At 38.6% G+C, this 27686-nt stretch overlaps 1 protein-coding gene across 1 annotated transcript in view; it reads left to right on the forward strand.

Moving 5' to 3' along the window:
* Window positions 1–27686, forward strand: part of LOC147222225 (receptor-type tyrosine-protein phosphatase gamma-like) — a 457121-nt gene that overhangs the window by 296450 nt on the left and 132985 nt on the right. Inside the window, exon 5 of the mRNA XM_086168151.1 lies at window positions 23596–23691. Coding sequence (XP_086024277.1) covers window positions 23596–23691 — 96 coding nt within the window. The remainder of the gene's footprint in view (window positions 1–23595; window positions 23692–27686) is intronic.

Raw genomic sequence — 27686 nt, forward strand, 5'->3', positions numbered from 1 at the left:
ATCTGTTATGCCCTTGACAGATGATACAGAGCCCAGAATTAATGAACATCAAAAAAGTAGAATAAAGATCTTTCTAAATTGTTTGCATGAAACTTTTATTTTTTTCTATTTGTTTCCTCCTAATTTCAGTTCAAACACAAGATCTTTCAATGTCTCCCACTTTGTCATTATATCTCCAGCTCCACACTTCCTGACTTAGCGCCATAGGAGACTTTTCTATTGACATTTTTGTTCCAGTAGCATTTCTGCAGACCTCTTGAAATTAAAACCACTTCTGTGTCTCCAGACACACTGCCCTCGCCTCAGCCTGCCAGAGGTGGAAGAGACTGAAGCTCTCACACTGACAGTGTTGATTAAAAACTTCACACATGATCATGGTAATCGATCTTGGTAACGATGGTGTTATATTATCAATGCATATATTCTCCTGAGAAATGCAAATGATGGGACTAGCATGGTGATAGTAATTGCTGGGAAACCAAAATTAACCATTCCTTGATGAGTGATGAGAGCAACCTCACATCTGTCACAAAATTCAGTGAGATTGTAGCGCAGTTTGTTAACTTCAGCGAGAGCGATGGATTTGAGTGCTGTTGACGTCCAGTGTTCAGAGTTTGTTGGTTTGCTTCTTCCTTCCTCATCCAGTGTTGTGAGTCTGACTCATACTGTAGCTGTAAAGTGCATTTCCGGACTGTTTTCCTACAGTTATTCAACTGCTCGTGCTTTAAAACCAAAATGGAAAAAAGAAATTACAAAAAAAAGGCAAGGAAAAAAAAAGAGGTTAGTGTTGAACTTTTTTTAAATCTATGTATTTTTCAATAAAAGAATCCTACCTCCAGACTTTGTGTCACGGAATATGGATTTTTACTTTGCTTCCTTTGATTGTTGCAATTTTGTTTTCCTCTGTCGTAAATAAACCAATGAAAATGCCCGTAAAATAACGTAAAAAAAAAACAGTATCAAGGAGATGTTTCTAATGTGACACTCACTCAGATACATTCATTCAATTGAGCCATTAAAGTCAAACTCTTGAAAATTGGAAAAACAGGAAGTGAAAATAATTGAAAGAATGCATTAAAAAAAACTGGAATTGATTCAATAAAATAAGTATTTAAGCTGCCAATGAGCCGATGCTGACGCTTTCAAAGCGCTGCTCTCAAAGTGTCCCCAATGACATGTCCTAATGCATTTTGAAGTGTCACTTTAGACGGAAGTTAATGGAAATTGAATACGTTCAAAAGTGAAAAAATATTCAATTGGATTTTTTGACAAAAAACATCCACTAAATGATAGAATACGCTTTGATTTGAGCTCTGATACCTACCTGCTGACAGCAACACAAGAACATTAGTGACAACTGAAGTGGAAAAATATGGGTGTGTAATGCACACTGGATCCAGAAAATGAAATATATTTATAATAGTAGTAATGATAAAATGACATGATGATGATGATGATGATGATAGTAGTAGAAATAATAATAATAAAAGGATTCACTCCGACCTGACTGACCAGCTTTTAGTGAATTTTCGGTCGAACCAATCTGATGCATAAAATAATCGTTGTAATATTTGCAATACAAATGCACAAAGGTTGTTTTATCACTGCCATTTTGTTTGCTTCTTTGTATTTTATTTATGTATTTTATTGAATTGACTCATTTCATTTTAATTGTTGAAAGGACTCGGAACTGGTGAGCTTTGTTTTATTGGAGGACATAACCATACAAGACAATACCAGGCCAGTGTCCTATAGAATACCTGATAACCTGGTAAATATCAGTATGATGTAAATATAACTTATTAACCATAGAAAATAAATTAGTAAAAGTAGTCACGTTATACTGGTAGTTTAACTGCAATAAGCTTATATTCATGCTAATATGATGAACTGTGTATACAAGAACTTGGTGTTCTTATATATTCATTGCTAAATAAATTACTTTCAGTCAATGTGGCCTTGGCACAAGTTACTCTACTCACACACTGCATTAATGAATGAAAATTATGAACAACAATATATTTAAATCTATAAAAGTATAATTTTATACATGAGGAATGGCCAACCAAGGTCGAATATTAGAGGGTGAACATCAGTTTATTTATTTACAAATATATGTTGCTGCCTTTAAGCCGGGGTTGTACAGTACATTAACTCCATACCACTGTAGCCGTCAGTATCTTCAAGTATTGTCGAAGTAAAATCAGTCTGACTGATGCATCATTTATTCAGGTCTGAATATATTACCAGCGCTGCAGTTGTATTTATTTATTTATTTACTAACTTATTTGTTTGTTTATTTATTTATTCTGGTTAGCATACAACTTCAAAGGTGTGTTCAGTTGCTTTTGAGCAAATGCATAGCTTATTTCTATGACTGGAACGTGAAGCCAAACCTGAATGTAAATGCTATTTTTGATGAAAAGCACAAGTGCAAGCTAAACACAGGATTTGAATGTGTGATTATTTGTGTCCCTTTATAATGGCCTATGCAGTATTGTGCATGTATGTGGCTTATACACTGCGTGAAAGGGAAGTTAATGTGATGCAGTGTCAAGATTGACAGAGGAATGAAGGTGACTATAATCTAACACTGATAAACAGACTGCAGATGAAAAGCATTTTTTTTTTTTTTTTCCTGAAGCCAAACACTAGTATGTACATGGATGTTACAGGAAAACACGAAGCCCCTCTGCTCTTACCAAAAGCACATTAGGGTGATGTGATGGGATTGTTTTCCTACACTCTTGATCTTATTAGGAATGTTATCCCCAGATATTTTCTTATATATGTTTTTTTGTCCAGCCGTCATTCAATGGCTTTTCTTTCGTATTCTCCCTCTCTTCTCTCTCAGTCAGCTACTTTCCATTAAACCTTCAAAGATAACTGATGACTGCCAGGCTGCCCTCCTTATTTTTTTTTTCAATATATATATATATTTTCTGTTTTATTTATGGCTGGCCTTCCTTCCAGATAGGGAGCACATGCCATTCCTAACATAATGTTATATTTCCCAGTGCCTGTCCTCAAACACACACACACACACACACGCACACACACACACACACACACACACACACACACACACACACACACACACACACACACACACACACACACACACACACAAAGTCATTCTTTAAAAGCCCAGTGCTACCTAGTGGGCAAATAGATGATGTCCCGGTTGCTGAGCCTGTTTTTCACCATTTTTCTTAATAATCCAGCATGCTGATGGATGTAGGCCCCTTTATCATTTTTGTGTTTGTTAGCTGTTTTTTTGTTTTATTTATTTGTTGTTTTTTCAGTGTGTATAGTAGTGTTGGGGAGAGGGCGGTGTTAGGAGGGGGGCAATATTTAGCCCCCCAACATTATGAAAAAGTAACACTCATGAAATTGAAAAAGCCACGGCTGACTCTCAGGGTCATTTTTCACATAGTGCATTTCAATTGGGTTTTTAAGATAGATTGCACGAGGTCACCGTGTGCTCTAAACATTTCTTGTAACCCAGATATTACTGCTCCCTTCTTGCATCTCTGATCTGTTTTGCAAAGCTGTATCAATGAGGGAGATGAAAGGTGGCACGTCCCTTGCGTCAGAGGGGAGCCAAGCCACGTCTTCTGACCTTTGATGGACAAACGTCTTTCGGGCTGTCGACGGAGGCAGAGGAATCTGAAACCCTGCCGTATAGCTCATGTCGAGAAGAGAGGCGGCATCAAACCGTGTTCTTGATGTTCCCCCTCTCTGCTCTCAGCAAGGACGTGCGCGCCATGTGGTGCATTCTGTTTTGTTTTCACACAAAGCCTTGCTTGTGTCGCTTCTGATCTGTCAGTTCCTCAGGGGGGGTTCAGAGGCCGCATTGCCTGGACTTGCAGCACACTCAGTGGGGTCACGGCTGCTTCACCGCTGCCGAGGCACCTCTTGCTTTACATTTTCTTCCCGCAGCATGGGAACTGTCTGTCCCAAGAGATACTCGAAGGTGGATAAAAAGGCATGCGGTCAATTCTCTGGATTTGGTCGACACATACGTTTTTGAATCGCCGTCTTGTGCCAATAAAACAGAGAGATGTGCTTTGCATTTCCTACATTTCACAGAAATGTTGAGAAAACCAGTCAAATTTATATGCCCGCTGTAATGCTGCCACTGGTATATTTTCTCCACTCCCTTAAGTGGCTCACGGTTTCCATGCATGGCCGACGTGGGCGCTGATAAAATTAAACACAAGGGGCAGTTTGCACTTCTAGGGTAAAGTCTTCCCAGTCGTAATCCTCTCACAATTCTCCTCATACATTTGGCAAATGGCGAAATTTGATGAAACTGTTTAAAATGGTCTCACATTAGCAAAGTTCTGTGGAATCCAATTGCTCTGCAAATCATGACAGAATACAGATCATCTCTGGGATTTTCTCTTTTCTTTTTGACAGAACACATTAGACTCCTGTGCACGCATTCCCAGTTAACTAGATGATTGTTAATTACCAGCGTGTTTATTGGTAATTACAACTCACATTTCAATTTGTCATTTTTATCACCAAAATATACAGCCACTGAGGGCTGGATAAAGACTGTTCCTCCAGGTGTTGTCCTTGCTATAGTGGCCTATGATGTAAGAACAATAGTTTTATTGCCCTGGCCATGTGAGACAATGCTTTTTTAAGTCATAATAGTAAACAGGGTGAGGCTAAGTATTGGACAATTTATCATTTTATTTTGAGCCGAACCTGATGTAAGAGTTCAGAGAATGGCTGAACATGAAAACTCGTGAAATGAGCATCTGTAGAACTGAGAATGTATTGTTATTATTATTATTATTGTGGTATGATAGTTTATTCACAAAGGTCAGCTGAATATATGGTAGTTAATTGGAAGGTTTTTGCTTTATGATTGTATTCTATGTATCTAAATCATAACTCTACCACAATTATATATCTCCTTCTTCGATCTTCGGCTTTTCAGGGGGCGCCACAGTGAATCAACCTTCCCCATCTAACCCTATTCTCTGTATCCTAAAACCAGCTACCTTCATATCCTCTCTCACTACAGCAATAAATCTTCTCCTTGGTCTTCCTCAAGACCTCCTGTCTGGCAGCTCCAATTCCAGCATCCGTCTACCAAATATATTCACTGTCTCTCCTCTACACATGACCAAACCATTTCAGTCTGGCTTCCCTGACCTTCTCTCTAAAACATCTAACCTTTGCTGTTCCTCTGTGAGACTCATGCCTGATCCTATCCATCCTGGTTACTCCCAAAGAGTCCCACTCTTCACCCCTTTTCCACACTCTCCATTGCTCTGGACTGTTGACCCCAAGTACCTGAAATCCTCTAACTTCTTGCTCTCCACTCCCTGTAGCCTCACTGTTCCACCCAGGTTCCATTCATTCACACAAAAATATACTCTGTCTTGCTGTGACTAATCTTCATTCCTCCCCTTTCCAGTGCATACCTCCACCTCTCTAGATTTTCCTAAACCTGTTCTCTGCTCTAACTACAGATCACAATGTCATCTGCAAACATCATGGTAGATGGAGATTCCTTCTCTGTTATCCGTACAGCATACCACACCATTGTCTCATAGCTATCATACATGTCCTGCACCAGTCTAACATACTTCTCTGACACTCCAGACTCCCTCATAAAATACTAGAGTTCCTTCTTGTGTGTTTTTTCTAGGTCTACAAAAACACAATACAGCTCCATCTGGCCTTCTCTCTACTTCTCTATTAACAATTATATATATAGATATATATATATATATATAAATGACTGGATCGGATATTTTATGCTCCTGCACTTTTTACTACCCTTTTTTGATTTATGGCAGGTAGTCTTATGTCTTCTCTGAGACATCTCAGGCATGAGGTTTTGGCAGCAATTATAGGATTTACCTTTTTTGTTAGCGGCGATCACGCTGGGCGGCAGCAGCACTGTGTTTGTTTACTGGATCTCAATCGAGGCTTTCTGTCACTTGACAGAAGGTTTCAGGACTGGTGGGTTTTTTTCAAATTCCTTTGGTGAAAGCTACATTTTGTCTTAGAGTCTATTTATTTTTGTGTTTTGATGGGAATTTTTGTTTTGTGTCTAATGAGTTGGTGGAACTGAGAAGATTCTGTTTGTGTCTGTGTTTAGAGGAGATTTTGCAGTATTGTTTGTCTTTGCACAGTTTCTTGTTGGTTCAGACCTTGAGGAATTGTAATCCATGAGAAGTTCTTTAATTTTTTCTGCTGTTTGATCTGGAAATTCTTCTTTCTGATGTAGTTGTCTTGAGAACTTTCCTGGGCGTTGTCAGTAGATAAAAGGACAGTCTGGTGAGAACAGGTAAATGGTTGCTGCAGATATGAATTGTGGTTGAAAACTTTCTGAAGGCAAATCTGAGATGCATAGAATTTAAATTCAGGTATATCAGTGCAACCTTTTTGGTAAGATAGATATTTTACAGAAGGATGAATTTCTGGTGATGGCCACAGGTATGTGCAATATCAGACACCACAGTGGAAGTCTACATGATTCTTTCTCGGTCTTCATGATTGAGAACACACCAGGAATTGGGAATCACCTTAAACAGGGTCATCTCGAGATTCTCCTCCCTGATTTGATATATTACTCTCCATTCAGTTCTTGTGGCAAGATACCAAAATCAATTTCCCCATGTTCAATATTCTTTTCTTATCAGGATTTCAACTGCCACCGTTATGTCCTGTCATGGATTTCTATTCTTATGAGTTGGTAGCAAGGGATGTGAACTTGATTTGTTTGATAAGAATGTTTCATTTATAGAAGCAGCAGAGATGTGGTCAGCTTGAGCTCCTCATCTTACAAACCTGTTCCTATGATATATATATTTGTGTGTGTGTGAAGTATGTGTTAAAATGTGAGAAATGGACATAATGGGTTTGTGGCAGAGATAGGGGACAAACATCTCACCCTCTGTGACTGTGGGATGGGGATGTGGTTTGCCCTCCTGGGCTTCGGTGCTTTGTAGTTTCTGAGTTATTTTAGTTATAGGAGGTTGAGGAGTAAAGTGTAACCTCACCATTGGCTCTCGTGAGTTTCTTCAACCATGCCACAGATTCAACATTTATCAAAGCATGAGTCTAATAAAAATTCACAATGGCAACATAACATGTCTATAGCGGTGACGTACATAGTAAGAAGTGAGAAATTTGTTCTCTTTCCAAGAGCCGGGAGGACACTGTTTTCACAGCCATGGATCGGGAGTTCACAAAGCCTGTTCCTGACATGTCTCTTTTGTCGTGTGTCGTCCGATAACCATTGTGTGATCGGTCAGAAATTCAAGGTGAGCATACGAAAGACAGAAAAATAGAAGAAGAACTGTTCCGCTGTTTTGGAAGGTCAAACTCTCATGGATAGTTTTGTGGAGCTAATAGCTAAGGCTGTGAGGAAGTATTAACATTTATGCCACATCTCTTGTAAGGTATATAAAGAGTTGCAAATGGCTTCAAATTCTTGATATAATGTAGTCCGTACATTGTGCACTGACTACAGCGTCTGTTTCAAAAGAAGGCGATACCGTCATGACAAATTTGCAAAGGCCAAACGGCATGTACAGATAAAGATGAGTGGTGCATCCGGAGGGTGGAAATCAATCCTGGCACCGTGCACGCTGTTACGGTGGTCAAATGCTCACATTAGTGAACAGAACTGAAAAAAATGTCTCAGATTTCAAGTTGCAACGTCTTCAAGAAAAAATAAGAAACCATGTCCGGTTGCCGGGACAATATTTGCCAACGATTGACCCCGACCTGGGACATTGAGAACATTGATTGACACTCCAACATAACCGTTTAATTCCCTTCCATTGTCACTGTGCCGTCCCTGCATCGGTGTTACTTCTGTCAGATCGCCCAAGTGCTTAGCTCGAGTGACGTATACTGCGGTGGGCGAGGCCTATAAGAACCTCCCAGGAGTGCTGCGCTAGTGTTACTCATGAATTATGAATTTTCATGGCTGGAACAAACTTTCTCACCTCTTGCAGAGTTTATAGAGGCCTTAAACTGCTCATTTATGGTAAGTCATCAGCTCTGACCAAAATACCAGACAATACTGGGGCTATCAAAATCAAAAGACTCAATGATTTCAGAGTATATAAGTACATGCATACATATATATATATATATATACATATATATATATATATATATATATATATATATATATATAAAAAATTTGTTATTTTGAAAATAAGTTTGGGAACGACGGTAAGTGTTGTTTGTCTGGTCGATAGGAAGACAGCAAGGCGAAGAGTTTGTGATTGTAACAGTATTTATGCTATATTTTCCGATACATTTGTGTTCATGTTTACAATGGGGTTGAATGCACGACCATCATCTTTTGGTCCTTTCTCTCCCTGGCTGGTTCTATCATTTTCCAAATTATGCCTGCTAAAATTATTTGACTCACAGTTGCTTAGAACAGACTGCAAGCCACTCATGAGATTTAATACTGGATCTTATCTGAGCCAGACTTTCCTGCCAGATCTGATATCTCCTCTTTTGTAGGAACTATTCTGAGCTTAATTGGCTCAACATTTCAGCACACTGAGCCCAGAATCTTGTGAGGGACAGAGAAACTGGACTGATGCCAGTTTCCCAGAGGGTTATAAACCCCACAGTTTGACTGAGATGTTAAATTAAGGGATACTACTAAACCTGGACTTAACCTTGCTGAAATTAAGGCTTAATGACTATGTAATATTGAAGAAAGATGGGCGCAATGACACGTGTTTCCTGATATCTAAACGATATAAGGATATCTCTGATAGCTGATATTTCGTATTATGACGGATTGGACAATGTTTGAAATATTTAGAATTAAGACAGACCACCCACCTTTGCTTGTCACAGGGACAATGCTGTGGGTGGTCATCCCAGGTCTGATTTGGATGGAAACAAAGTCAATACATACTTTATTGCCTCTGTTACAGTCAATAGTGCAGGAGCTCTTTCCAATTACAGATGTGTTTGTTGTAGCATTCTGGCTTATTGCTGCCACTCTCTTTGTGGAACTGCATTGACATCTACCTGCTGAGCCTTCCATGTAATTCCACATCATTCCAGTTTGACTTAGACAGCTTCTTTAACTTTCAGTCTGTCAAGTCATCTTCAGCGTTTGTCTGTACCCATTATTGATTTTCCTCTGCTTTCTGCCTGGATTTTATCACTGTGTGGCAATCTTCTGCCACATCCACAACCTGCTATTATGTGTCTATATCAGGTGTGCTTCATGTTGTTGTAGGATATATATATATATATATTCAGAGTCACAGAATTGGGACTTCCCACTCTGTAGGGACAAAAACAAGTCCCACCGATATAAATCACTGCATTTTAAGGGTAAAGACCTTTCACAGATTTTAAAAAGAACATAAGCCTAAGCCCGAGGTTGTAGCTCAGTGTTCACTTACATGGGTAAAATTAATCTTCATTGTCTTCTAATGATAAAATAAGCCTGGAAGGATTCCCAATTGGTTAACAGTTATTTTAAAATATACAGATATATGTGATTTTGATGACCTCAAAAAAATAAAAGCATTTTTTAATAGATATGAGTGTATGGATTAGGTTGATGTGTCATATCTTTGTAAATTCTAAGTATTATCCACTTGTAATAGCAAATTTGATGTAATCTTTAATTCCCTTTCATCTCATTAGGACTGAATTATCAAACAGCTTAAAGCATATCTTCTGTCTAACACTGAATTAGTTGAGATATGGAAGAAACATGGTCTTTATGTGAAAGATTTCACTCATAACTTGATGAGTAATAGTAAAATCCTGACTCTGCAGTTGTGCTGCATTTACTCTGATAAGAATTGATTGAAAAGTTATCTCTCAGAACTGATGTGTTTTGTTTTTTTTTTCTTTCTGTACTGGTGACAAAAAGAGAGAAAATGTTGCTTTATTTTGAGTGAATTTTCTGGCTCAAGTTCGATGTAGAATCCCTGGTTAAATGATACAACTAAAAGGAAGAGTTTTCAAAATAAAAGAGGAAAATGGTTATTTTGCATAGTTTAATGTATGTACTTGCAAAATGATGGCCAAGATTATTTATTTATGCACATGTTTTGATCTTTACATAAAGGTATGCAGAACATTTCCATATATACATATATATATATATATATATATACATACACACACACACACACACACACATCACACATATATATATATATATATATATGTATTTATTTATTCATTTATTTATTTTAAGTACATTGGCTATTTCAAATTTGATAAGACTAAGTCTGTATACTGTGACGAAGACCTTGTGTTTATATCTATGATATCGGGTAGAGACAGGATACACTTTGTACCAAGCAGTGGTTGATTACACAGCCACTAATTATAATAATAATAATTATAGAAATGGTCGTATCTCTCACTATGTTGACCTACGACTGACTGCTCACTGCTCAATGTGATACCGTATGCAGGATAAGCTGGTAATAATGAACAAATTAATAGATTTATGAAGGAAATATTGTAATCATGTCCATGTTTTAAGACCATTACCCCTGTTTACTCATTTGTTTCTGTTATGCATTCATTTGAGCGTACCTTGCTTCAAAAACACAATGGTGTAATATGATAATGACCTCAAATCCCTACACGGACCCCTTCTTACACACACCACAAGGTTTCAGTCAGCATCCTCTACTGATGTAAACGGTGTTTGTGATAGGATTGGACAACAGCTATGGTATCATCCCAGTTTTTCTGCTGCTGTTAGCTGACAAGCTTAGATCTGTAATAACATGAGCCAACAAGTGGCCCAACCATGACTTCATTTTGATGAAATGACATTGTACAGCCAGATGAAGAGCTCAAGAGTGGTTGGATTAGCGCCGCATAGCCTTAATTCTAGTGTTGTCTCTTGAGCGACAAAGCAGTGTAATGTGACAGTGGAAACTGTACCGAGATGGCTGAGGACAAAATGATCCAAATGCAAATCATACTTTTGATGATCTTTTTTTTTTTAACATTTCCTCAGCAGCCGGTATAGTTGCAGCGTAACCAATCGAGCCTTTTGTTTTTTTCCACACCTAAACGGGCAAGTCTTTCGCTTCCTTAAAAAAGAAACCGTAATTTCCAACAGGGATAAACACAAATGGATCATTAAAGGTGCTTAACATTGTTTGTTTCTCTCGAGCATTTGTGTAAAATAGTCAGATGTAGACGCAAGTTTGGCATAGTTTTTTCTTTCTCTCATGTCTCAGGTGCTGTTCCGTAAGTGAACTTTTCAATTGCCTCGCCCCTCTTTCGGCCTTGACAGGCTGCTTGTACGGACTGAAGGGTCAGGGCAATAGGCCGTGCCATATGTGACTGATCGTCATCATCGCCTTCAGTCTTGCCATCTGTAACCTCAGGGCTCACATTGCTGGAGCGAGGACTTGAGTTAGAGAGCGGCGTGAAATGAAGTCAGCCTACTGTGCATCTGTCCCCGTTCGTCTTCTGATGATGGCACTCGATGTCGGGGCAATTTCTTGCTGACAGAAAATTCATTTATATGTAAAACACAAAAGCTCAAACTACTGTGCCGCCAAACAATATAAAAAGCTTTTGCAATTGACCGGAGTATTGAAAACTTTGAACTCGGCAGGATGAGAGACAGCCTCTGATGTGATCAGAGTTAACAAGGCAGAATTGCACTCCCCTCTAGGTTGGCTTGTCATTCTAACATTATGAGCTTCAAAACAAGATTTTTAAGGTTCTATTGTCACAATAATCCATTTGCAAGAGGCAGGAGTCTCATTCCGATAAAAACAAACAAACAAAGAACAGCCTCCTGAGTTCACAAATAAGCTTTTTTGGCTTGCAATTTAAAAGTTGAAGGTGCACACCAAACAGACTGTCTTATTTTTTACTGTCCCTCTCTTACAGCATGTTTCAGGCTGTTGTTAAAAGATCCTGACACTCACTCAGAGATTTAAACATGCCCTACAGTCTGGGGAAACTGTTTTCATACTTCAAGAAAATCTTGGCCACGTCTTTACACCCACAGCTCAAGATAAACACCTCTCAATTCAAACACTTTTCACCAAAAGCTTAGAATAAATCTCATCTTCCGAACATCTTGGATGAGGAGTTAGAGCGGTAAACAGAAGTACTTATGTGTATCTTTGCACAGTCTCACTCTACAGCAGAAGTCATGCAAGCTTCATAAGGTCCGAAGCTGTTGTTCCCTCTATACTGCTTTTCACCGCTTCGTGGTCCTTGGTGGAACATATCGATATCTCTTTCTCAAAATGATAACTGGACTTTTGAAATCATTCAGGCATTTTTTTAGGGCTATTTTTTACCCTTCATCAGGGATTAGGCTCCCCTACCACGTTAGTGACAGAAATAGTCCTTTGCCAAATTCCTAACCAATAAACAACGTTTTTTTTCATACTCACATGTATTTTATTTTATTTTATTTTATTTTATTTTATTTTATTTTATTTTATTTTATTTTATTTTACTTTACTTTATTTTATTTTTCATTTTATTTATCATTGGTCTCAGACTAGATACTCTGGACTGGAATAAATTAGGCTCACCACTAGTAGGATGAATTTGTGTGTGTGTGTGTGTGTGTGTGTGTGTGTGTGTGTGTGTGTGTGTTTGCTTGTCATGATGATCAAACACAGATGTGATGTAGTGTAATGCATGCAATGAAGCATTAATATTTGTGGAGGCACAGGAGACAGACTCCCACCATGAACAAGCTGCAATGAAAAATCAACCAGTCTGCAGAGCTGACACCCTAATGCATCATTATTATAGATGTCCTAAGGTTCTGAGGGAGGGGTGGGGGTTTTAAAGCTTACAACCCACCTGAAATGTAAGTGTTCGCACATTCACTGTCCAACTTTACAAGATCTTTTTATTTTCCGTTTCTCTCTCACTGGGAGCAACTCCGGAAGTGCATCCTTCATGTCTTTGAACTGGTCACTCAAAATGTTCTTTCATGTGCTCTCTGGAATTGGACACATGTGAAATATCTGTGAAATATCTGATGTAAGACTGCAAGATCAATCACTCGTAAAAACTTTATCTTATGCAGCAAAGTAAAAAAAAAAAAAAACGAGCTATTTCTATCAGAGAGAAATTACAATGCAAAATCCAGCATTCATCAATTTTGCTCCTATTACATGGTAATGGCTAATACTGGGCAGCTTAATGCAATGTAATTCATAATGTTCACCTGAGTAGTTCATTTGGTCCCGTCTCCTAGATATACAGATACCGTTTTTATTATCATCCATTAAGAATTGGGCATTATTTAATTTCCAAAAGCCTCCTTTAAGGGGGGTTGATGACTCGCATGGCATCTTTCCAATTCCGTACCAACCTTGTTGTTGTTTGTCCATTGCGACCTTTCTCCATTAATCTTCATAAAGTGTTTTCCTTGCCTGCTGGAAGATAACCAAACTATGTGTGGAGAAATTATATCAAAATTATATGTTTGAACAAGCTTTCAGGAGACACACGGGTTAGGTGAGCTGGAAAAGGCTTTGATGAATTGTCACACAAAGAACTTTGCCTGTAACTGTTTTCTTCCCGGAAGAGGAAGAGAAAAGCGATAGAGAAGATTTGTTATCACTGTTTCATATTCTGAAATACCGGTTAACCGAAACCTTGATGAAATCTGAAAATGAACAGCTTTTTTTTTTTTTCTTTTTATCACTGATATTTATTTTCAACATTTAAATTATTTAACAGATTAAAATTTCAAAGTTTTACCTGAACCATTGTCTCCTGATAAATGAAGGTACCTAACCCAAAGCCATAAAATCAACTCAGATGGGATTTATCTAAGATAGAATAACACTGTGCTTATTTGTTATCTAAAAAATGTAAAAAAATCTGCATTTGGCATTTGCATTCATATTAATCGACTCATAGATAGATATAAGCCGCCTTAAGGTAGGATCCATACACAAACTTTTTTAAAATTTAAAATCAACCAATTTTACCATTTTAATGAATCTGAAATAGATTGTCATACTCATATACCTTTAAAAAAAAAATCAATAAATGTCATTCAGCTGAGAGAAGTGTTTCTGCAGCAATTGATAGCGAGAGATGTTAATGGTCGACATTATTTTGATTAAGTTGGAATTTTAAGAGGAGCAGCTAGTTGAATTTGGATATGTAGTCAGGCATCCTTGAAAATGCTCTACAGAATTACACAAAATCGAGATTTTAGATTTGTTTTTTGTTTTCAAATTGTAGGAGTCTGCCTCTGCCTCTGTTGAACAGCTCAGATGATGTATAAAGCTACAGGTCCATGAGTGGGAGTGATACCAAAATGTCAAATAAAAGACATTACATCACACCGAAGACGGTCACAATTCATTAACCCAGTGGTACCTGTGACCTCCTCCTCTGCTTCTTAAGAGCCAGGCATTATCCATTTCCTCCTGCCCTGGTTATTGTCCACAAACACAGAAGGCCTGTGAGCTGTGACCTTGGTTGCCGCGGTAATTAACACAGAAAATTGAGAGGGCTGTAAACTACTGTATCCCATAATGTTTAACCTATCAATTTAATGGATCTAATGAATCCTTCTTTGTAGCTGACATGCTTGATGGTTCTTAGAAAAAAAAAAATAGGTGGTTAGTTTGGGAGACATATTTTAACAAAACACAGTCCTTTCCATTTCCTGCACGCAGTAATACTTCACCAAGCGGGGATGTTCAATGTAGGCTGTCAGAGTGAAGTCCTTGCCATTGAATACTGTGAAAATTCATATTTCTACCAAGCAAAGTATGGTCCAAATAAATGAATAGATCAATAAATGGGCTTGTTTATGCTTGCTGCCTTTTTTTTTTTTTTTCATAGATGATCTATTGAATACAAAATTGTGAAATAAAAAATTAACAAAACTTAAAATAAAATTAAATAATGTGTGGGGCAAGTGTTATGGTCCCCAAAACAAGTCACAGGAGACTTCCAATTTTCATTTTGAATGAATTGAAACAAATCATGAACACATGAGCTGAACTTCACAGCTGATTATCTAAACTTTATTTTCACATGTTTTTGACCTTTATTGGGGCGACACAGTGGCGACACAGTGGCGCAGTTCTGTTCAATTCTGAGGAGGGGACCTTTCTGCGTTGAGTTTGCATGCTCTCCCCGTGCCTGTTCTCCGGTTTCCTCCCACGTTCCAAAAACATGCAGCAGGTTAATTGGAAAAAAAATCGGGAAAAGTGCCCCAAATGACTGAATATGTTGTATGTGGCCCTGCGATTGACTGGCGACCAGGACAGGGTACCTGGTTGCCTGATTACAGCTGGGAAAGGCTCCAGCATCCCCCACAACCCTGAGTGCAGGATAAGGGCTAGAAGATGAATGGATGGATTGACCTCGACTATGCAGACACGCAGGCTGTTTTTAACTAGAGCTTATTCATCAATAAGGAACAACCATTTTATCAATGGCACACATAAAAAATCAGGTCACAGACATACCCTGGTCAGAAATAACAAATGATCAACAAAACAATTTCGGTGCAGTGCAGGCTTTCTCCAGCAAAGCCTAGTCCATTGGTCAGTCTCACTAAGATAAGAATATACTAAACGGTCTATCTCAAAGTCTGATCTTTAAGTGAAACAGTACTTGGCTTTGGTTTTTAATTTTATTATTTGTTGAAAGGTTAATATCTATTTTGCACTAGAAACATAAGTATAACAGATATTTTAGATGCTTGGTGGTATATATGACACTATTTTTGTACCAAGTCCTTGTCGTGCCTATATAACTGAATGTGACAATAAAGGTATTTATTTCTATTTACTTCAAATACCCTGTAACAAAACCCTGATCTGTTTTATTATTCATTTTGCTTCAGTTGCATGACAAACACAAATTCGTTTTAAGTTCATCCCCAGGGCTGCGACCGCATGGAGCACAACATCGGCACAATTCAACCACTGCTTTTAACCCATCATGAATGAACCACGAGCAGAAGACAGCTAAGGAACAGCATCTTGCTCGACAACACTTTGAATGACAGGAAGGTGCGCAAGAATCGAACCGGCAATGTTCAGTTCCAAGGACAACTGCTCCAACCCCCCTGAGCCATGCCGCCCCTTTTTTACCTGTTGCATTTCCTCCTGCAGTTTTTTGAGGATACGCCACAATCAACAAACTTACACCCATCCACCAAACAAGTATTTCGCTTGTCCCCATTTAGAGCCATTTAATGATCAATGGTGTTGTAAAGCATTTAGCAAATGCTGCACAGAAAATTCGCAGCTGATATTTTGAAGGAATGACAACATGTGGTGAATTTATTCACGGCTTTAGGGAGTTAAAAATCCCCAAATTATTTGGATTAAAAGATGGAAGTTCCCCAGTATGACCATTTCCACTCTGCTGATTGCAGCAATCATCTTTTAATACAATGATATTTATCCAGTATGTTGACCATTTGTTTTCAAAATCCACTGGATATATTCTGTTTTCGTATATTACTGGCCCTTTCGAAGTACTTTAAATTGACATGGATTTTGTCTAAATCCTTTGTTGGGCGGTGTATTTCCATCAAAGCACAGTTCAGATCCATACCACTCTGAGCTGCAACGGCAGCCATATCCAAGATGGAATGTGGAGCAGATGGGCACGGGCCCGCTCCCAAAAAATTGAACAGATCCAGACTGAGATAATGATAAAGGGACCTCCTCAGTTGCTTTGGGAGCATTTTGAATCATGCCCATTAAATTGAGCCCTAAAGTTGAGACATTCTTGAAGATAGATCCTAACATCCAGCTTGTTTGTCACACCCGCAACCTCCTGATACACCCAATTTAATTAGCCTTTTTCTCCCCATTTCGAATCCCTATGACTGCTGATATTCAAAATCAAACTTCAGATCCCCAGTGAGCAACAACCTCAGAGATCCTCGGGTAAAACTGCGGCATCCCCGTGGGATGAGATCTCAGAGGGCAGAGTTGTGCTGAACCAAAGCTCGGGTAATTAAAGTCTCTGCATGCTACGTAACTGTTTAGGGAATGAACGCAAATGATCGCTACATTGAAGATGGCATTTCACACAGAGTTTCTTCACAAAATGCTCATTATAGTAATATATGGTAAGATATTACATCATTAACAGTGGAAAGATGAATCATTAAGGCCTTCATATGAGCAAAGATTCCCATGAGAAGTGAAAAGTCTGCCCTCTCCTTTGGCTCTGGTTTCACCTCTTTACATCCGCTCCACGATCCAGCGAGCTATAAAGACACAGGGAGCCCCCGATTGATTCTGCCTGGCTTGGTTAATTCCTGTTTTCAGTGAGGTGCTTGTGATTTGGCCCTGTGGATAGATTTTTTTCAGTCATGACACCCACTGAGTCCGTGTCCACACGCTACAGCCGGAGCTCGGGAGGTATTCAGAGCCAAAGCCTCGACACTGGTCATCATTCTGCTCTGATTACAGGTTGCATCTCAGCATGGCACGATGGCAGGTCTCACACAGCCAAGGCTACAATGTCTTCTTGGCCTGATGTGAAGATGGAGGAGTAGGAAAGTACTGCCACCCCTTGCTTTCGGAGCAACACGGGGGTTCACTGTTCCTCGGCTATATGATTCCCAAGCAGAAAAGACTTACGCTGTTTGGTGCTGAGATGCCTTGCTTCGGCCTTGGAAAAACATCTTTACCTCCTACTCAGACTTTTGAATCTTCGGAAAGCAGATGGTATCAGCCCCCTATGGCTGCTGCCGAGAAGGATGCTTCTTTTTCCTTCTTTTTTTTTGTCTCTTTTTTTATTTTATTTCTTTTTTTCTTCCACAAAAATATCATTTCCTCTACCTGCATTGGCAAAACAATAGGATTACATCCCCAAACCACACCCTACTTTTTTTTTTATTTTTATGTTTTTCTGTAACATCCTGGATAAAACATAGGAATCATGTGGGCAAGAGAGCAGAGTTGACAGACATATATCACGTTGCCTTGCAGGGGAATATTGATATGCAAGACTCAGTTCAAAGGCATTGCAAAGACAAATATAAGCACAAAATTGTCATCCTCGCCATTATCACAAGGCAAAGTTCATTGTGGCAGGAGTCAGTTACAGAACCGAGGCATATAAACGTCTTCCTGTGGCTGGATTAATGAGCAGTGCAGCGGTGTGATTGAAGACTGGTGTATTTTTGATGGCACATTTATCCAGGGCAACTTATGACATGAGTCATTCCTCTTAAACTCCTCCTGTGTCTCAGTATGTCAACAGTGCTTGAGGGTGATGAGTTATTTAAATGTTTCAAAAAGAAATGGATTAAGCATCACGTCTATTGCTGTGGAAAATTCTACTTTGCATCCCCATCATGCGGCACTGAAAGGCATTTAGAAAGTAGAACATGGGTAGAAGTCCGTAAGACGCTCAAGATCAATGAAATAACAATTAATCGTAGGGTTGATGGACACTCTAAGGGGAAATGTGCCACTTGTGGATCACACGAGATGAAAGAGCTTCCATTTTTCAAGTGACCTGCCGTGTTTCGGATTGTGAGTCGTGTGTCTTGGCTCAACCTCCCAAATCTGGCACACTTGGCAGCAAAGCTCATGTCAAGGTGGTGATGAATGACTGACAGTGGGCCAGTCAACGGAAATAACACCACGATATGGAACGGAGCCACCGTGGGTGGGAGCTATGATTGTGAGACGTGTAACATACACGCTTGTCCCTGTGTGCCTGATTTCCATGATTTGTTTTCATCATTAGTTTAATGATAATTCGTCGAGAAACATTAAAATGCGTTTAGTGGAGAAGCGCGAAGGGAAACTGATATTTTAATCTGCTTGACTTTAAAGGGATACTTTTTTTTTATTTCAAATATCATTTGGTTTGTAGCAGTAATGATAATAATAATAAGAAATAGATCTCATTATAGTATTTGCAAAAAATGTCTAGAAAGTGCCATATTCGACATGTTTTCACTTGAATTGTTTAAGTGGTGCTTACTGTATATTTAGAATTTGAGAGAAAACTTGCATGAACAACAACAGTTGGTGACAACAATCTGTTAAAAAGTGTTTCCCATCAGACTTCTGCGCATTAATGCAACACACTGAAAGTGAGATGGACTTTAAATGAAAAGAATTTGATCGTAATGAACAGAAGGATTACAAAAGACTAATGAAAACAAAATAAAAAAAAACAAAAAAAAAAAAACAGATAGCAGTATAAAATAGTGATCGCAGACTTGATAGAGAATGGTCAGTCAGCAGTCAGGAAAAAACAAATTGTGTTGCTTCTGAAAATGAATGGGATAGATGGCTGTGTGAATATGTAGCGATACATAATAATACAAAATAAGGAACTGACAAATGGCACAGTAGAAATTGAGCTGAAAAAGAAATGAATGCACGGACAGCCAGTTCAGAGCCTCAGGGGAGCTGAAGAGGGGAGTAATTAATGATCATTCAGAAACACAAATCTCACGTATTGTCTTTTCTAGTGCTGTGCCATTGTCCTGATAGAAAATACACTCATAACAGTGTGATTAGGTAGGCAATGCAAATAAAGCATCTATTTTTCTTTCTTTTTATGTTTTAGGAAATGTGTCATTGACATCGGATTTGAAATAATCAAAATACATCAATGGGCCAACGAATTCACTTCAGTCCTACCTAGATTCAAAACAAATTAACTGCACTCAATTTTGCTTTCAAATACAGCTATGGTCTTCATGAAAAAAGATAATTATAATAAAAAGGGTCATCTAAATAGGCTGGAAATATCACTCTCTTATCAAAGATACCAAGCCATACTTTGTAGATAAAAACATGATAATTCAAACGCGAACAACGGCACAGTGTGTCAGAGACAGCGCCCGACAATCTGGCGAATTTAGCACTGCAACGCTTCCAAATGCTTATCTTTAGTTGATGCTGTATTTATAATCCGAACACGGATGTTGGTGAGCATGAACGGAGGTTGATGACGGACCAAGGCTATGTCTCTCCACTCCACCTGCATGTAGCAGCCTTGACCATCCATCCTCTGGCCGAATGGCCATCAGAGGGCTTCACAGGACAGAATCAGGCAGGAACAGTATTGAAGGACAGAATTAATTCGACAACATGGGGTGCTGCTAGTGTTCCAAGTGGGACGCAACAGCCCGAATCTAGATGTTTTGCAGAATTAAAGATGCTTCCATATAACACCGAATCCTTTTTCTTGCATACAGCTAAATGCTCCAAGTAACATCAAAACAACTTTACACAATTTTTATTTACCTGACAACCATACCAAAAGATAAAACACACAGAAAAAGTTGCTATTTGAGCTAGCATTATCACTATGCTGTTGATCCACATTTATAACCTATTATATAACGGGGAGATTATATATGTATATATGCATATATGCTTGTCCTACTGTGCAATTTTATCAAAGTACATAAAACATCGATTGCTGTCTGGATGTAATGAAGAAGATTGTTGAAATTCATCCCGTTGGTGCGTTCATGTGCAATATCAGTTGTTTAGAACAATTGCAAATTAACATTGAACTTGTTAATGCAAAGATGTAAACTTGTGTTTATTGTTATTATCTCATATTAAATAATTCAAGACATTTATTTTACGAGGCACTCAGGCAATTAGCTGCATAATTGGCTACAGCATTGCATGTATTGTAATCGTATGTGGGACGAGCCCTTACTGTGGAACAGCTTCACAGTATATTTATACATTACAAGTTAGTTTCGCTAGGTTCACAATGCGATGAACTTTCAATGATGATAAAATTAAAGTATAAGTCAAACCGTCGTATGACTCGGTATTAACATTCCCAGATGGCTGGATGTTCCAATCAGGTCTTGTGTGAGTACAATATGGCTCGGCTACATTCCCTGTCTTGTTCTGCAAGGTATCACCATCATTGGAGAGGAAAAAGCTTTGCTTGAATTGATTCTAATTATTGAGCCCCTGCGTCCGCAAGCACATTCAGCAACTTTAATGAACGCTTATCCAAGAGGAAGCGATGCTCCAGTTAAGCCATCTCAGCTATAAATTCACTACACACCTTGTATCGGGCTGCTCCACGACTCCGCAAATAGATCAAAAAGTAATGCACAGTGCACGTTATGGGAGGATTAGCAAGCTGGAGAAAATGTTACTCAAATTATAATTGCGGTGTTGATCTTGGCAGGACCATGTTTGGTTTTGGCATGCAGCAGGGTTATGTTCTCAGACAGCACAAACAAGGTAAACACGCGTCTATGCGAACATCTAGTTACTCTTTTTGTACTTGCATGTAGTCCCAGTAATGTATTTCTATCACACACACAAATGTAAAAAAAACTGGTCAAACAGTCAGAAATGATTCGTCGTCATGGTGATATGGAGGCATGACGCACTTAGGCACACGGCAAATAATGTGGCGATAGAGAGAGCGTGTGTGTATATGTGTGTGTGCGTGTGTGTTCTGACTGGCTTTCACTGAGCAGAAACACATCATCTAAGTCCAAGCCCATTTCACAGAATTATTGACTTCAGAATGCAACCTGGTTATCTTTTCAGTGTAAACAATTGACGATTCGCTGTTTGTCTATCACATTAAGTGTAGTCATCCGCGTTTACAGTGAGTCGCTAAATAGGGAAGTAGAAGTCAATTGTTAAGTCGTGTCTATAGATTATTGGATTACACGTGGGGTGAAATGGAGGTTAAATCACAAGCCTGGTGAGAGTCTATTTGTTTTTGTCAATGAGCCAACAACAGATTTTACTATCAAGTCGCCTACGTTGCCCAAGTGTAATTAAGCAGTCATCTAAAAAGAATAAATCAATCCTAATCGGACATTTAATTGAATTACAATAATTGCATGACATTCACAAGAGGTATTTTGTCTAAAATTTTAACAGCAGTATCCGCGGATCGCATGTAGGAGGAATGAGTGGGCTTTTTTATCTATTTATTTTTTGAATAAAGCTATAAAGGAAAGCAGAGAGGTGAAGGAGGCCTGATTCTCTCGCCGCGGTGTCATTATAAGATGAACAAAGATTTGAGATGCTATGATATCACAGAGTAAGACCCACAACCTCAGTGCCAATGAAAGGCCAAAATGAAAGGACAAAGGTCAGGAGAGGAAATTTACAGCGTCACGTGTTCTGCCCAGACACTATCGAGCTGAAGCTCGATGACAAATAAATAGAGCGATTCAGTATATTTACTTTTTTTTATAGGACTAATATGCCATTTTCATTTGTTATCCTATTAATTTATCCATTAATTTGTTTTGGCATTTTTTTTTTTGGTGTCCAATTTTTTTTTTTTTTTTTTTTTTTTTTTTGTTTCAACGTATATTTAGACACCCCATAAGGAAACATTGTTTAAACAGTTAAATGAGACCAATAACCTCGATCAAGACAGGTTGTGGTGATTTCATTTTTATTTATTTTTTTACATTTTCTGGGGATATTGATATAAGTAATAGCAATAACTGATAATCGTAAAGAGTACACCTAAAAACTAGAGCGGTAGTTGAGAAAATACAATTTTTAGAAGAAATTACCTAAAAACATCAGTTGAAAATGTTCCAGAATTCCCGGCTCCATAGGCAGGAAAGCCAAACCTCGGTGTACCGCCTTCTGTGGGCGTTCTGAAGGCTGTTCAGAACTCTGTTAGGGATATTTATCAGGCTTCATGTCTTGAGCCCCTCAGCAGAATATGTGAAGTGAGCAAAGGCAGCTGTGAGGTAATGCAAACAGCAGAGCGAGAAAAAACGTTGTTAGTAATATTTGAGTCTCTGTGACAAGAGAGATGTGTGATTGTTGTATCTCAGTTTTGAGCCTGGCTGCAGGTATTATTTGAGCCATTTTACACATTCACATTCACATCCATTTATCACAATGTCTTACTTTACACTGAACTTTATTCATTTTTCTTCCATGTTCCTTAACAGCTTCTGTGGATAATAATCCCCTGGAAGGATTCAAACTCATCTGGTTTTGTAACCATGTGTTAATAATTTAAAAAATGTTAATATTCTGCATTATCACACCGATGAATTAAACATCAGAGCACTTGGAACTTTTCTATCCATTTTCACAATTCCTCCCTTTTTTCCCCATAAAAATACTTTCAGCTAGTTTGCATTGGATAAGATGCAAATATCCAAACCCCATATCTAATGTGAATTATGGTGTCGGTCCATCAAGCATCATCACAGCACTTCTGAAAACAAATTAATGGAAGCACTGATAATGTTAAATCCAATAAGTATCACAGATTAAAAAGTAAAATTGAATGCAATAGGATTCCTATCTCACACACACCCACACACACACACGCATACGTTATTACACGTACACATATATTCACAAATACAGTCAAGTCCAAAATAATTCTAACTCCTGGGGTATGAATAATTTCGGGTTCAACTGTAAACACAGCTATAATATCTTTGCTATAAGGAAACACGGTTATAAGAAAGAGGAAGTAATGTCATTGCACGTCAAACCCTCTATTCTTGTCTGACAGTAGACAGTAGTACATCTTACCTTATCTTCCAACCTCGATCTAAAGTAAAATCAAAATAAAAGATGGCATACAATCCTTTGCTCCTTTCTCTCACAGATGCAGATCTACATGTACAACTCTGATGACTTTGACAGCCTTAGCGCAGCACTCAGGGAGAAGAGAATCATCGCGGCCATGGCCGTGTTTTTTCAGGTGAGTGTATAGTTTTTGTTTCTTTCCGTCTACAAAATATCTCGATTTTGAAAGGTGTGGAGGCGCCAATTGTGTGTGATGTCTTTTCTATTGCTACGTCTGTCACTTTTTTCTCAGTTGTTTGAGACTTCATGGCAAAGGTGAGCCTCGTGGGCTCAGATGGTTGGGGTTTGTCGTTCCCGGCCAACCAATTAGAAAACATTGATTGAATGTATCTATTCTTTTCTGCTTGTTTTTTATCTCGGCAGAACCGGGGGTGCGTTCCCCAACAAAAGGCTAAAACCTAATGACATTTAGACATGATACTCTAGCAGTTAACACAACAACACATGAATATATTTATATGTATACTGATTTGACCCAGCCCACACAGGGCTAAGGAACAAAGTTTGCTTTGGAAATGATACTGGGCCAGACAGAAACTTTTTTATTACAAAAGTTTAGAAGAAGAGTTTTTTTTTTCTTTTTCTGATTAGTTTTTCCTCATTGAAATCATTTAAAAACATTAGATCTTTTACTTCACTAGTCAGATTGATTGACTGTTTTTGTTCTTTTTTTCTTTAGAAAATTGATGCTTTCAGAGGAGCGCCCATCAGTTTTGAATATATTCATTTTCATTTTTTTTTTAGCTGGAAGAGGATTCATCTTCTTCCTTCAGCTGTTATTTATGGCAGTGTTCCTGAGCAGACATGAGGGCTTGGGATGTTAGGTGACAAGTTAACCTTTGAAATAAAACCCTGTGATGTATTTCCCAACAAATTATGTCTGCTGTAAATCAGAATTTTTTTTAAGATTTAACCCTCTGCTCTCCAAGCAGTTTTAGGATATTTATTCTTCCGCCTCACATTCAGCTACAACATAAAGTGAAAATGCATGAACCGGCTTTTAAGAAGTTTATCCCCGAGGCTATATATTCACTCACCTGGGGTATCTTTTTTATATTTTGCACATACACGTCATCTTGTGTTGAGTTTGATACTTGGCATACTTCAATGTAAGCCAATCTATCCTGGATCAAAATGATTTATAAGAAAATGTATAATCTAGAAAAGTAATACATTAATTAATTGATTTAAAAAAAAAATCTCACCTCAAACAAGGAAGGTTCAATACTTAACCAATATATGTGGCGTCTCCATATTCTCCACATGTTTTCAGGCTCTCCGGTTTCCTCCCACAGCCCAAAAATATGCAATAGGTCCATTTGAGACCCTGGATAAGCCAGAAGTGTGACTGAGAGAGAGAAGGGTTATGAACCCATCTTCACGCTCACTGACAGCTGGCACAGCCTCCAGTCCACTGAGTGGCACTCTGGGTTCAGGATAACCAGTATAGATAAAAAATGAATGAAAACCAGTTCCGGCCTTGTAGTTTAAGACATTCTGAAATCTAGCTCTCCAAAGGAACGTCTTCTGTTAGCAGAAAGTGTAACTCAGAGGTCATTTTTGAGCTTCTAGTTTGGGACACATTAGCTGAGAAAAATTCTGTATTAACTTAATCTAATCAGTTTAGCTCCAACAGTCGTCTCTATCCTCCACATCCATCGCTGTTAGATTCTGTTGCTCACTTATTAGATGGGTAAACTATGTATACTTTGTTGTTGCAGAAATCAAAAAATCTATGACAAATGTCAAATAGGAATAAAAAACATTATAATATCTAAGTAAAATTGATAATATCAGAAAATCAATGACTTCAAAATACTGCTGGGGTTTGATGCCTGAACTGAAGACAGAACAAAATCGCACGGCTGCTGGATCTTGTAGATGAAGGCTGTGGCTCAGTTGGGAGAGCTTGCATCCCTCCAATTGCTAGGTTGGCGGTTCAATACGCGGCTCCTCGTCCCTGCACGCCCAAATGTCCTAGGTTAAGGAACTGCACCAACCCAAATGGTCTGGCCAGTGCCGTGCATGGCTGCTCTCATCAGTGAGTGTTAATGAGATGAGATGAGAGATGAGAACAACTTTATTAATCCCGAAGGAAACTGTTGTGCCAATTGTAATGTAACTATAATACTCTGGGAAACAAACATAGATGCATGATTTTCTTATAGAATCTGATTAGAAACTTTGTTTTGTTTTGCTTAATTTGGCTTTGTTTTGCTTTGCTTTCTGCCACCTACTTTTCTCTGTACTTTGGGTGTTGTTGTTTTTACTTTATTTTTTTTTTTATTTTCAATTGATATTAGAGATATGAAACCATTTGTGCTACTGGCTACTAGCTAAATACTATGATTTCTACTAATTTCTCGCAAAAAAATTCTGACTATTTTATTAAGTGGACTGAGGTGGTTTAATTTTTTTTAATAAGGAGTGCTTTATTATTATGCATGTCATCCTTACAGGGTCAGGCTAATTATCTCCAAGGTATTCCTTTTTAATCATGTGTCAGAGACCTAATTGATTCGACTAGTCATTTTTACCAGATCTGCTAACCTTGTCTTAGTATTGTTCAATGCGAAAAAAAAAAAAAAAACAATCCTCCTAGCCATGAGCTGGTATGTGTAATTTTATGCCTTTATATTGACCCCGTTTCGCCATTCACTGTCAGACTTCGAGGTCACTTGCTGGATGAACGGTTGCAGAAAAGCAAGAAATGAATAAAATAAAATAGAATAGAATAGACAATTAAGAATTACCCTTAATTTCTGTTTGGTTTTGCGGGCACATATTTAAGTCCTTTTTCAGGCGCAAAATGCAATGTGCAAACGAAGGAGACAGTCCGGCCCGCCTCTCCCTCACTGAGCTCCCTGCTACTTTCTCGAACCTTTGAAAATTAAATCAGTCAAATGTCACCACATCATCAAATGAGTAAACTAATCAGCATATAGGTCTTCAAATCAATTAATAATCTTGCAAGGCAGTAAATACATGTTCTGACCTTGAACCTGACATTATTTGTGATCAGAGGGGATTTGTTCATAAGGCCGATCTGGACAACGAACTACCAAAGCTCAGAGGAAGAGGAGGGAATTCTTAAAATCATATCCTGCCGCTGTTAAAGCAGTTCTGTCCATTTTAGCTGCCTCTGAATGTCATGTCCAATAAATGTCCAGTGCCGCTCCGTGGGGAACCAACTCTTTTTTTGGGGCAATTTTCAGTCAGTCGAAATTGCCCGAGTTCTCTCATATGCTCTCATGTGAAATCCTTTTTTTAATTCAAAAAACAAGCACTTCAATGCATTCCTTATGGGTTCTGGGAGGCCTTGCACATGCGTGCGTTCGTCATGACGTAACCTGCTCAGGCTTTTAAATACATGCTTTTGTAATACGGACATTGGTCAAACAGGCTTCTCTCTTCATATTCAGATATAATTGACAGTAAACTGACAACTCTTCTATGAATAAATGGTCAGTCCATTACGGTTAATGTCGATAATTTCACTTGTGAACAGTCTTAGAAGTACCTTCCTTGTTGCTTATGTAGCTAGAGGGAACATCTTTGTGTTTATATCGCCACCTATTGGTTCCAAGTTGCATTGCTAGGAAATTTTGACAAAACAAACGTTAATTGTGACGTTTGGCCCCCTGTTAATTTATTTATTTTATAAGTAACCTTAGTCATCATCGCTAAAGCCCCCCCAGCCCGCACCCTCCGTAGATTTTTTTCGGGAGCCGCCACTGCTTGTGACAAGAGCTTCAAGGACTGCTCCACCAAATGCTGTAAAGACCAGAAAAGCTGCAGAGGATAAAGTGGAAGCATTGCCAAACTTCAGTGCTCCCAAACATCCTCATGTATGGGACTTAGTCCAGACTTTGATGATTAGTTGGCAAATTGTAACCTTGGTTTTCAGACAAGCTTGGATTGCAGTGATGCGAGAGTTCAGTGTTCGTTTCAGTCATTGGCCAAGCCTCCAAAGCGTGGCCGGTTATTCTCTTGCACTTTGGACTCCAGAATGTCTCAGGAAGGAAACACTAAACACTCTGAAATCCGGCGTGCACTCAGGAAAATGAATAGATGAAGATCACAAGGGTCTCACCCGTCCTGCCCCCACCC

Source organism: Fistularia commersonii, chromosome 21 (assembly GCF_037954325.1).
Source record: "Fistularia commersonii isolate RoL2024-O1a breed Wild chromosome 21, RoL_Fcom_v1.0, whole genome shotgun sequence".
In the NCBI taxonomy this organism is placed as follows: domain Eukaryota; kingdom Metazoa; phylum Chordata; class Actinopteri; order Syngnathiformes; family Fistulariidae; genus Fistularia; species Fistularia commersonii.